Consider the following 13,127-nt stretch of genomic DNA (forward strand, 5'->3'; position numbering starts at 1 on the left):
TACAGGTGAAAGGCATCTTGCTGTTGTAGGGCAGCTACATTTTTTTTGCCCTGGTTATGAAAAGTAGTACATAAAATGTGCAAGCCAGAGTTCATGCATGACATCACTGCATCATCCTGTTTTTTCAGTGTTAGAGTAGCCTTGCCAGGTTTTAATTTTTAAACCTAAGAGACTGTTCTCAATATATAGAGTAGGGTCCCTAGGCCTGGCCAGCGATCAGGGCCATCTGTGGGGCAACCAGTGGTCAGGGTGATTGGGGCCCCCCCCACTAGCACCTGCCTTGGCTGACGGCCTGGCCTGCCCCTCAATTGCCACTGCCGGTCGCCTCCCTCTCAGGGGGCAGATGCTCAATGCATTGAGTGTCTGCCCCCTGGTGGTCAGTGAGCATTATAGCGACCAGTCGTTCATCTGGTAGTTCTGCCGTTCAATTGATTTGCATATTTGGGTTTTATTATATAGGACTAGAGGCCCGGTGCACGAAATTTGTGCATGGGGGGTGTGTCCCTCAGGCCAGCTTGCACCTTCTCCAATCTGGGACCCCTCGAGGGATGTCTGACTGCCCGTTTAGGCCCGATCCTAGTAGGATAGGGCCTAAACAGGCAGTCGGATATCCCTCTCACAATCTAGGACTGCTGGCTCCCAACTGCTCGCCTGCCTGCCTTCCTGATTGCCCCTAACCGCTTCTGCCTGCCAGCCTGATCACCCCCTAACTACTCCCCTGCCAGCCTGATTGATGCCTAACTACTCCCCTGCCAGCCTGTTTGCCCCTAACTGCCCTCCCCTGCTGGCCTGATCACCCACAACTGCCCTCCTTTGCAGGCCTGGTCCCTCCCAACTGCCCTCCCCTGCTGGCCATCTTGTGGTGGCCATCTTGTGTCCACATGGGGGCAGGATTTTTGACCACATGGGGGCAGCCATCTTGTGTGTTGGAGTAATGGTCAATCTCCATATTACTCTTTTATTAGATAGGATAGAGGCCTGGTACATGGGTGGGGGCCAGCTAGTTTGCCCTGAAGGGTGTCCTGGATCAGGGTGGGGGTTCCCTTGGGGCATGGGGCGGCCTGGGCGAGGGGCCTATGGTGGTTTGCAGGCCAGCCACGCCCCCTGGCAACCCAAGTGGAGGCCCTGGTATCTGGGATTTATTTATCTTCTATAATTGAAACTTTGTAGCAGAGACCAAGGCAGGCCAGGGCTGCGGGAGCTTGGCTTCCTCCATCGCTGGGGGCAACCCAAGCCTCCTGCTCTCTCCAGCTCCATGACTGTTGCCATTTTTGTTGGGATTTATTTATCTTCTATAATTGAAACTTTGTAGCCTTGAGTGCAGGCCTGGGTCCGCCAGGGTGTGCGGAAAGCTTGGCTTCCTCCATTGCCGGGAAACCCAGGCCTCCTGCTTGCTCCATGGCTGAACCATCTTTGTTGTGTTAATTTGCATACTCGCTCCTGATTGGCTAGTGGGCGTGGCTTGTGGGTGTAGGGGAGTGATGGTTAATTTGCATATTACTCTTTTATTAGATAGGAGGATTGTTTATATATACTTTAAGGTTTTCACTGGATCTGTAATTTTTTTCTTTGTTTTTATTTGGAGGGTTGTTATATGTTTCTTCTAGTGGTACCTTTATAATCATAGGCTCATATAATTCTTCTAGCCCTTTATTTTTCTAAGACAGTAACAATTAGATCCATGCTTAGTGACAATAAAATGAATGTTTCTCCATTACCCAATCCCTCATACTCTACACAATTTATTCAAGAACATAATCTTTCTTTGTGCTGATTTTTATTTTAAATTTGCTTATGTTGTTATTTGGTTTATCATGAATAGAGCTTCTCCCTTACCCTATCAGTGTTTGTTAATTAAACAAAATGTGGCATATACTTTCTGTTTTGTCATCCTAAACCCCACATTATTTGAGTCTCACTTCTACATTTAAATATATTCTGTGCTCAGCACCAAATCTTCTTCCAAATTTTTCTCAGTCATTTCTCAGTTTGTTTTGTAATTTCCTATAAAATACTCTTAGGAGCAATAGTCTCTGAATTCTCTGCATGTTGAAACTATTTGTCATTTTTAGATTTGAAGCACGGCTTGGTTGCATGTTTATAATATCCATACTTCACATATTCTTTCCTTGATTTTTTTGTTGGTGTTGCTCTACTATCTTCTGGTATTGATCATTGTCATGAAGATATCTAATGCAATATATATTTCTCTCCTTTTAAGTGACTTGATCATTTTGTCTGGCTGCCAAATGATTTTGTCTTTATCTTTAAAGTCTAATAACTTTATTAGGCTATGCCTTGGTTTTGACTAATCAAAGTCCATTATTCCTGGTACACAGTACAGTTAGCCCTTTGTATCTGTGGCTTTTGCATCTGCAGATTCAACCAACTATATATTGGAAATAATAGAAAAAGAAGGTTGTTGCCAACATGTACTATGTACTATGTAGTCAGGCCTATGATGCTTGAGTTGAACATGAGCAGACTTCTTTCCTTGCCATCATTCCCTGAACAATTTAGTATATGAATTAGTTATATAACATCTGAATTATAGTGGTATTATAAGCAATCTAGAGGTGATTTAAGTATACAGGAGGATGTATATAGGTTATGTTCAAATACAATGCCACCTATACTAATAAAAAGGTAATATGCTAATTAGACCAGGAGACCTTCTGGGAGACCTTCCAGACGTCCTTCCAGACAAAGCCACAGTGGCAGGGCCAAGGCAGAGGTGGTTAGGCACAATCAGGCCAGGTGGGGAGGGCAGTTGGGGGTGATCAGGCTGGCGGGAGGGAAGTTGGGGGAGATCAGTCTGGCAGGGGAGGACAGTTGGGGGTGAGCAGGCTGGTGGGGGGGGCAGTTGGGGCCAATCAGGCCAGCAGGGCAGGGTAGTTGAGGGCAATCAGGCCAGCGGGGGCAGAGTGATCAGGCAGGCAGGCAGGTGAGCGGTTAGGAGCCAGGGGTCCCGGATTGTGAGAGGGATGTCCGACTGCTGGTTTAGGCCCGATCCCAGGCCTAAACTGGCAGTCGGACATTCCCTGAGGAGTCCCAGATTGGAGAGGTTGCAGGCTGGGCTGAGGGACCCACCACCCCATGCACAAATTTCGTGCACCAGAGCACTAGTTTCACATAAAGGACTTGAGCATGGGCTCCTGGATCCAATCTCCGATGAATAAAAGGATGACTGTATGTCCCTTCTATATACATCAAGTTGATGCTTATATATGAGGAAATTCTTATTAAATGGTAACTTTAAATATTTGTTCAGCTTTGATTTTCTTTCTTAATGACTCACCCCATTTACATGTTTCTTGGATCTATGTTTTTCAATATCTGCCATTTTCTTCTCTAATTTGTTCTCTTCAATTTTCATCTTGTATTTGTTTTTCTCATTTGTATATTTCATGTTCCCCATTATGTCTATTCTCACTTATGCCATTTTTCCCTATATTTTCTTGAGTCCTGACAGCTCACATTCACCACTTCCTGTTGTTCTTTGTTTCTTTCCTGAGTTCTTTCATTTCTGCTCCTTGACCTTCCTTTATAGAAGCAAGTGCTTTTTCAAGTTTTAAAATTTAACTTGTGACAAATGCTCAGTAACAATATTTATCTATCCCATGTATCAGTCCATGCATTTGATGAGCTTTGCTGCTCTTTGCAAAATGTTTGGTTTTTAATTTTGCTTATAATACCTTTGTGTCTGTGGTATGCTGATTATTTTTTTCATTTTCTCTTTTAATGAATTAGCTTAATGAGTTGGCTTTTCTTAAACTTGAAATTTGTAGGGGTCCCTGGGTGATACGTGCTTGTGATCTGTGATCAGTGTAGCCTTCAGATCTTACAACACGCAGGGGCAGACTGCTTTTAGCAAAAAATGGCTCATACATAAGAATCACACCTATGAGCCATTTTTTTGCTAAAAACAGTCTGCCCCTGTGGGCTTTTGTATCCAGCCTTATTCACCTCTGTGCACATCTGTAGGTATAAATGAAAGATAAAGCCCCTCACCTTTGCTACCTTTTTGCCAGTACTTTCTGAGATGCTAATGTGCTTACATGCTCCATTCTCATCACTCTTCTCTTGTCTAACACTGCCCAATCTATCATCTGGCTGCCCTTCTTCATATTTTGTAGGCTGCAGGTTACATCTATCTTTGGGTTTTGCAGAATGTGGAATTTATTTCCCCTCATTTTCCTGGTTGTTCTTGCATAATATTAAAGAGAAAAGGGGGAAATGTATTGACTTACATTGTTATGTTTGTATGGGAAGTACAGAGTTTTGTTCTTTTTCAATTTAGAAACATAAAAATGCTACTATACTGTGAAGTTGCTCAGTGTTTACATAGTTTCTTTCAAATTCCTTGGCTTGGTATTTAAAGTATTCCTCAGTCTAGCTCCAGCCTCATTCTACTTTCATCTCCTTCATATTTTTTATGCTTTTGCTGAATCGCATTGAATTAATTAGTTACCTGAATAGTCGTTCTTGTTTCTCCATACTTTTATTCAATGTGTTCCCTCCAGTTGACATTTCCTTTCCACCTTGGTAACCCATCCTCATCTCCATGGTTCTTAGTATCAATTAAAATCCTATCTGGACTTCAAGTTCCCCTGAATTAGCATCTAATTCTTAAAGCTTTGCCTCTGGTTTCTGCATATTTTATAATCTCTTTATATGCTTAAGCACACTTTCCATAGCTTGTATCCTCTTAGAACTGTCTCCTACTGTATATGTTAATTTGGTTATTGGGTACTGCTCCTACTTTCTACCAGTTGGAAGAAAACCTATGACTTAGTTATATTTGTGCCCCATTTATGCCTGAGCACAGAACATTGTGCATAATATACATTCAATAAACATTTGCTGAAATGATAAAGTTAAGAAAAGGCTAAAATTAGTTTTTTGAATGCATGGCACAATTTCCTCCTACTTCTCGCTGATGCACAATATTACCACTCATGGGGATAATTTGGCTGTTTTTTGTTTGTTTTTTTCTGAAGCCACAGATCCCTTCAGATCAAAGCATCTTATAAGAATATGATTGCAGATGTACTTGTTTAGTCATGCAGGCAGTCAAACTGTGTTTTGATTATTTTAATTGTCTTATTTTAATACAGAATAATTTGTCCCTGGCTTTTTATGAGTCCTTGATAGCTGTTAAGTATATTAAAAAACAAAAATGGAAAACAATCTTCTTTAATCTTCTACTGTTAGATGGTGGATCTCTATCATGATATAAATATATTATTATAACCAATTCTGTTAAAATTTAACTTTTAAATTTAAAAAGGAATAACAGAAGCGTAACAGAAAATTTCCCCACAAAACTCTAGGTTTTAGAAACATACAACTTTTTAAATACAGTGAAACTTGAATATTTTCTCCCCACTATTTCATTTAATTGGGCTCCTTTTCAAATATAATTACATGTCGTTTCTTCACCATTTTTTTAGCTTTGAAAGCTGTATTTGTTGAGAAAAACCTGTTTCCCAAAGACTTTCTGGATCGTGAAAGAAGAGCCAAGCAATTATGTCAAGAAACAAAGTAGTGAAGTGAATATAAAAAGAAATAAGAAGCAATTATAACTGAAAGGAAAATAAATATTTCACTGACACATGAAATATGTGTATGAAATGCAGAAAATAAATAAAAAATTGCCATCTCCTTTTTTACTTTATATTTCAACTTCAGAAAATTTTGTTTCAGACAACATTCTTACCCATTACTTTTCACTTTCTATTTTCAGTAAAAGAAAGATTGGACTAAGAGGGGATGGTATCAATTGGTATTACCTATTCTCAAGTGTTTTTTTTTTATAAAAAATGTACAATTTCAGAACAAAGCATTCTGACCTTTGGTTGTTTCTATAGACAAACATTTTGGTCATTTTCTTTTAGAAAAAGCTACATTGAAATTAAACATGAAAAATATTAACACAGTGAGTCTCTATAAACTTAACTAAGAAAACTATGCCCACTTATTTACACTTTCTAGTTCTGTGTGTGTGTGTTTTAAATGATACTGATAATGCAATAAGAGCATTGTCAGTAGCAGCTGTTCTATTAATTCTTATTGATTTATATTCATTCTTAAATGAAGTTATTGAGAAATTACTGCATAAGTCCTACTTCTGTTCTTTGTTATATTGTGTTATACTGTACTCGAAAACTGAGTGGCATAGTATAGACAAAGTGGTATAGCCTCGAGAAAAGAAGTGGTCTGAGGTTATATAAAGAACTCACTTTATGTGGAAGGTCAAGTAGACAATATTTAGTTCTGAAACACAGTGCCTCACCTTTTTGATCCATTTTTCTTTATAAATAGCATCATCCATCAGGCAACCAATATTCTTTTATTTTTAAATCCTTACCCAAGGATATGTTTCTATTGATTTGAGAGAGAGAGAGAGAGAGAGAGAGAGAGAGAGAGAGAGAGAGAGAGAGACATTGATTCATTGATTGGTTGTCTCCTTTATGTACCCTGACCCAGTCAGTGCCCTGACCAGGAATGGAACCCATGACCCTTCAGTGCATGGGATGATGCTTCAACCAACTGAACCACTCGGCCAGGGCAGGCAACCAATATTCTTATGCTGCTTTATTTATTCTGTCCTCTAAGAATAATTAATAAATTATTTCACTTAACTTTACTATATATTTGTATTTTAAAGTGTCCTTCCAAAATATTTGAATTTTAAGAAGACTTTTGCAATAACACACAAAAGTAAAGGAAATAACTAACAACATGTAGGGGTCTACTCTGTTCAGTAACTGCAAAAATTCATTGTGTTTAAATCCCACAATAATTATATAAAATAATATCTATTTAAGGTTAATATCAGAGAGTTGTATTCATTAAAAGAGTGCCTAATTATTGATGGTGAGTTGGGATTGGAGCCCAAATCCGTTTTACTCTAGAGACCATAGTTTTTTACCTTCACCATTCTGTTTACTCACCTTTCGTTACTTATAAAGTCAGTGAAATTAGCTCTAACAGAATTTCCAGCATCAGTGGAGCAAGTTTTAGCTTGGTGGAGAGGATGGCAGAGGAAAGGTTTTTAGAAGACAGTTGCCTATTCCATCTATAATTAATTGCATCCTGAGTCAGGCATTGTGACTTTTGTGTAGGTTGCTTTCCTTCTCATTAAGCAACAGTCACATATGAGGAAAATATAAGAGCATAATACATGTGAAAGAATTGTGATGAATGTCTTCAGAGTGGTTAAGGCCATAGAAAGCATATTAAGAGGAACAAGAAATGGGAGGCCTAGTTTAAGAAAGAGAATTCATGGGAGATACAAGCTATCCTCAAATATTTCAAAGCTGTAGTGAAGAAAAGAAGTAGACCTAATGAGCATAACTATAAGAAGGCAGATTCTAGAATTGCTTCCTAATACCTGTTAAAACCTGAGAAAGTTTCTCATTCTCTTCCCATTGGCATTTCCCATCTTGGTACAGAGTAGTTGGCAGCAGGCACACTGTATGGCTATGAAAGGAAGGAGAAGCCTAGAGAAGACCCACCGGATAATATGCTTACTGGAGCCAAGAGTATGGAAGGGGTCAAAGGGAGGGGGAATGAAGGGTGTGAGGGCAGAGGGGGTGAGTGGAGGAGATGACCAGCATGGTTGGAAGAGTAATTACATTGAGCAAATGAGAAGTGAATAAATAAATGAATAAAAGTAGTAAGTGCTACTTTTGAGGATAATAAGTGCTAGATATCACACTGTTGTTGAAAGTAATTGCGAAACTTGAAAGGCGGAAAACTAGAAAGAACTCTGAGATTTTGAATTGGGATTAGAGATTTCAGATATCAGTGTGAATTCATGGTTTTAGACAAGTAGATAAACAATAAAATGGAATATTTAGGAGTAATAGAAAATTATGTTTGTAGCTTGTTCTCAAATGATTAAAAATATAAATTATAATGTGTATATGTATATATTTAACACATACACTCAACACAATGCATATACGTATCCACACACAAACATATTATATAGATAGGTGGATGGGTAGATAAAGATTAGTTATATAGAAAGAGCACTCATATGATGAAATGTTAACTAGGGAAACTGAGATAGTAGTTCTTTGTATTATATCAGCACTTTTCTGTTAACTTAAAAGTATTTCAATGTAAATTATTTTTTGAAAATGAAAATGTTGCCTTGGGACAGAGGATTCTTTGAGGTGTTCAGAAAGAGGCTGAATAACACACACAGGCATATCGCAGAGAATTCTTTCACTGGTTGGGAGATTTGATCGGACAATTCATCATTGCAAACTTTGAGCATATGATTTATGAGTCATATATTGCTGACAATATAGTGGAGTGAAAATTGAGCCACATTTCCAGAAATTTAAAGGAATATTGAGATGTTAAGGACATGTAATATGGGTACCACATAGTTTGCAAAGGCTCTTTTCCCCATCCATCCATCCAATTATTAAAGGCATATGTAAGGGACTGTTTTAGATGCCAGGTACACACAAATAAATAGAACCCTCTTCTCCTGCCATCAACTTTCTGAAGTGAAAGCACATAAAATGTCATGGTTTATTAAACAATGGTTGAATGAGCCCCCTAGTTTTTCTAGAATAATTTAGAAATTATTTTACTAGACATATTTTACTTTTTCTACCCTTAGAGAATACTTTATTTGAAATTATTAGTCTGAAATTGTCTGGTTGATATAGATAGACCTCTCTATAGCCTATTACATGTGCAAAGCACCAAGCTGTGTGTATCTCTAAACCCTAATTTAGTGCTTCTTCTATGAAAAGAACGAAGAAGAGCTGTCTCACAAGTATATTTAATGAGAATAGAGTTTTGAAAAGTATGAAAGTCTCTTTTAATGTTACTGTTTCTAATACTTAGGAACAAAACATACACAAAAGGAAAAAGCAATGACAACATTTAGTTATGTCTTACTCTTTTATAGTTTACAGCATCTAACTGTGTTAAGCTGGTAGCAGGGTCTCACTTATCAAATGTTAATAGAACTGAAGACTTTATATGCTATTTTTGAAATTAACATTTAGGTTTAATTATTTAAGACTCATTTTTCTACAGTGAAAAGAACTTGTCACATTAAAATAGGATGTGCCAACCTTGGCTTGGGCGGCTCAGTTGGGTGGAGCATCCTCCTGTGCACTGAAGGGCTGCAAGTTCGATTCTCTGTCAGGGCACAGGATTCCCCAGTCAGGTCACATATGGTGGGGAGGCAACCAATCAACACTTCTCTCCCACTTCAATGTCTTTCAATGTCTCTCTCTCTCTCTCTCTCTCTCTCTCTCTCCCTCTCTCTCTCTCTCTCTCTCTCTCCCTGCCCCCCCCCCCCCCCCCGCCACTGCCTTCCTCTTTCTAAAATCAATAAGAAAAGAGAAAATGATGTCCCATACTTTTTGGTAGGCTATTTTGTTTGTTGTATGAAGATTTACACTAAATGTAATTTAACCTGTTATCTTTTCAGAACATTTCCCTCTTATCACATAAAATATATAGAGCAAACTGGCAGAGGGAAAAAAAATACCTGAAATTAATCAATGAAAAAATTAACTTTTAAGTCCTTTATTTATTAATGAAAACACTTGATTGTTTTTTAAAGTTTGGAATTAAATACATTTTTACTTATAAAAAACTACAAAATGCTACTAAATGCTAATTAGAAGGATAATGAGATTGAACCTGTAACCCCTTCCTATTATTTTCCCCCCAATGCTCTAGGTGCAAAATTGAGTTATAGAAGAAACAGATTTATAAAAAATATTTAAAGGTTTGCAGCAATATTTTATGGACAATTGTAGTATCTTTACTGTCTATTAAAAAAGCTTAAACCAGGGAGGAGAAATTCATGGCTGCTGCTTTTTACTCCCTAAAAGAAAGGAACGTGTACAGTCTATGTGAATTGTGCTAACATAAGGTCCTTACAGAACAACTTCATTAAATGATCTTACTAAGACTGAGTGTCTGTCTCTGTCATTGGAAGGAAAAATAATGGCCTGTTCCTGGGCAAGTCACATTATGACCTGAACACTGTAGACATAATAATTTGGTAACTAAGTGTACTTGTGATGGATGTTTGTTGGTGTCACTACATGGGTAGAAGAGCACTGATTGAATGATAGTCTTAGACATTCGGATTTATTATTTATGAATTGCAGAGTAGAACAGAAGAATGATTGTGTTCTTACGTTGCATAACTCTGATTTTGGAAAATAACCTCTAACAGTGTTATATTAAAAGCTGCAAATGAGTTTGCTTACATCAGAGTAAGTGATATTAGGGAACAAACCAACATTTAGAAAACATTCAGAGACGCTTAGATGGGCAATTAAAATTTTTAGTAAATTAAATATTATGGCCGACATCAGTCATCAGGCTCCTCAAGCCTGTTGTTAAGCTATAGCCCTAGGACACTGAAAGATGCTAACAGGATCCTTGAAAAAGCTTTTGTTACAAAAACTCTTTTAAAGGTATCTATATTAATTTTACTTATTTTTCATAGCTTTATCAGAAATAATATTACATTTAGTAATCAATAGTAAATATTTGTTTAATTGTAACTGAAACAAATTTTCCATTATTATTCTCAGAGGCCACTTATTTAATATCTGATTGCGATTGACGTTATTGATTTGAACTAGAACAATGTGATCAAAACCTATTCAATGACGCATCCACTTTTTATTAATGAACTGTTTGTAGAAAAAATCATGTAAAATGTTAAGAGCACATAAATATAACACCAATGTTAACTATCAAATTACTTATGTTTAATAGTAATATCTTGATGTAATTTGGTAAATCTATAATCTTAATCTGGTCTTTTTGTTCAACATAAAGATGATATTTTTTAATACCCAAACTTTTCCCTAAAGATTCAAATGGGCCTTGTATCCATAGGAAAATCCTCTATTGTATAATTTGATTAATTGTTGAGAGCTCTAAATGCAGCAGTAATTTGTCTCTCTGCATTCTGGACTTGATTCAGCTTTATTCTTTTTGTCATAGGTATTTGGAAATATTTATGATAGAATACCTTGCTATTCTGATGTAGGGTTCCTATGAGAAACAAAAAGAGCTAATTACTAGCAAATTTACAAACACTGGCATATTCTTCCAAATTCTGCTTCTACTTATTATACAAGAAGTGAAATAATAATATAAACTTCATGATCTTTTAAAATTCTAGTATTGCTTTCTCTCTTAGTTCTTGCATATTTCATCATTGATAATTAACCTGATCATATCAGACCTTTCATTCAAATGTGGTGAACACCTGCTTTGGTTTTAGAGGAATTAATCTAGCAACATTCAAGATAAATAGAGTTGGCCTTGACCAATCAGGTGTCCCATATACTAGTGTTTTTCAGCAGACATAACATAACTGTAAATGATCAGAAGCAAATTTTGAGTAAGTACCTTAAAATTAAATAGCTTTTGAATGAAGTATATATGCAATAATATTAATTATGAGTGTTTAATAAAGACTGATGTTTCACTTTAGTAGATATTATTTAAGTTTATCAAGTTAATGCATTACTTTTATTCTCCTTAAAATATGTCACTATAAATTTGAATATTGCATTCTTATAGGACTATTCATCAGTTTATTTAGCTCATTAGTACTTTGTGATTTCTAATGAGATATGATCCAAAAGCCAATGAGGTAAGTGAATTTTTAAAACCAGCATGTTGTGTGAGCTTGTAATTAACTAAGTACCTAGAAATTTTCTATGAGAAATAGATGCTCAAAGAATGTATATTTTAGTTATTAAGATTATTAATAACAATGAGAGGATAACTTCCTGATTTAACTATAAGGGTAAAAATACATCCTTCATAATAGTGTTTATTATTCTAATACAAATAAAAAACATAAAGATGTGCCTAATGGATTACCACTTGGTGACTTAGAAGTACTGATAACATTGTGACTACATATCTATAAACTAATATTTTGGACAGAAATCTTCTGAGATAGTGAATATATTAGAAAATGATATGCAGAAATTTATTTTGTGTTAGCTTTTACTATGTTGCACTACTACTAACAACCTTAGGTACCAATCTAAACCTCGATAAAGCATTTGCTTGACGGGATATATGTATGTATATTTTTAGTTTAACGAAACATTTTCTAACAATTCTTTGGGTTGAACTTAGAGCTCTTTTTTTGGTAAATTCTATATCTAAGCATGTAGAGTTTACCTATATATATTAGAAAATAATTTGAAATATCTGGATAATGACTCTGCAGCTTAGTTTTGGAGAATATTTGACTATTGGTAACCTTTATATGTAACAGTGATCTTAATAACTTTTAACTCACTTGTGGGTCATGGTGACCTTCCTAATGGTCTATAAAACACTATAGAAATATAGTTCTTCAATAATTTAAGTTTAACAAGACAGTAGTCCAAAGGCTTTTCTCTTTACCCCCAATAAAAATTACTTCCTAGTAATCTATTCGACTAGGAATTATTATGGGTTTCTCAAATGTATTATTTGTGGGGAAAAAATCGTGTTAGTAAAATTTATGAGATCTGCAGAGTCAGTTTCCCACCAAGTCTCTGGTAAAATTGCAAGAACTCACTCTGCTCTAGATGTAATCAAGGTTGAATTTTCTGCAATTTTAGTGGAGAGCACTTTAATAAGGTGTCATTAGTGTTGTTGTGACTCCGTTATAGTTTTCAATTGCAGCTTTCTTACATTTGTTATTTGTCAAATTGTTCTTTGATTTTTAAAAAAATATTGCTCTCTTTTTCTATTGATGTACCATTTATATTTGGTCATAATTTTGTTTCTTTATAGTTTTCAGAGTTTTCTTTTCTCCCTTTAGAAAATTACATGTGGGTTTTGGGGTATTTTGCTCTACAAATTTCATAACTTTTACTGTTGTAAAAAGTTAGCCAGATTATTTAATTGATTTAGAATATATTAACTTTTTAATATCATAGGTCTAAAACCACATGGGAGTGTGTTCATTTTTTAAATTCAATTTCTGTTTTTGATCTATAGAATAGTCTGGACAGAGGGTTCCCTTGATGTCAGAGTTACAGGTATTCTATGTAAAACCATGGGAAAAATAGAAAAAGTGTATCATATATATATTTAGAAATAGTATT

At 36.1% G+C, this 13,127-nt stretch overlaps 1 protein-coding gene across 1 annotated transcript in view; it reads left to right on the forward strand.

The window, feature by feature from the left end:
• The window catches only part of WDR49 (WD repeat domain 49), a gene marked incomplete at its 3' end in the record, with an annotated part of 152,809 nt that extends 147,224 nt beyond the window's left edge, over positions 1-5,585 (forward strand). The window contains 2 exon segments of the mRNA XM_080654711.1: positions 5,454-5,539; positions 5,541-5,585. Of these exon segments, the coding sequence (XP_080510837.1) occupies positions 5,454-5,539; positions 5,541-5,585 (131 nt within the window).
• Between the last annotated feature and the right edge of the window lie 7,542 nt (positions 5,586-13,127).

Source organism: Plecotus auritus, assembly GCF_963455305.1.
Source record: "Plecotus auritus genome assembly, chromosome: 2".
NCBI classification, from domain to species: Eukaryota; Metazoa; Chordata; class Mammalia; order Chiroptera; family Vespertilionidae; genus Plecotus; species Plecotus auritus.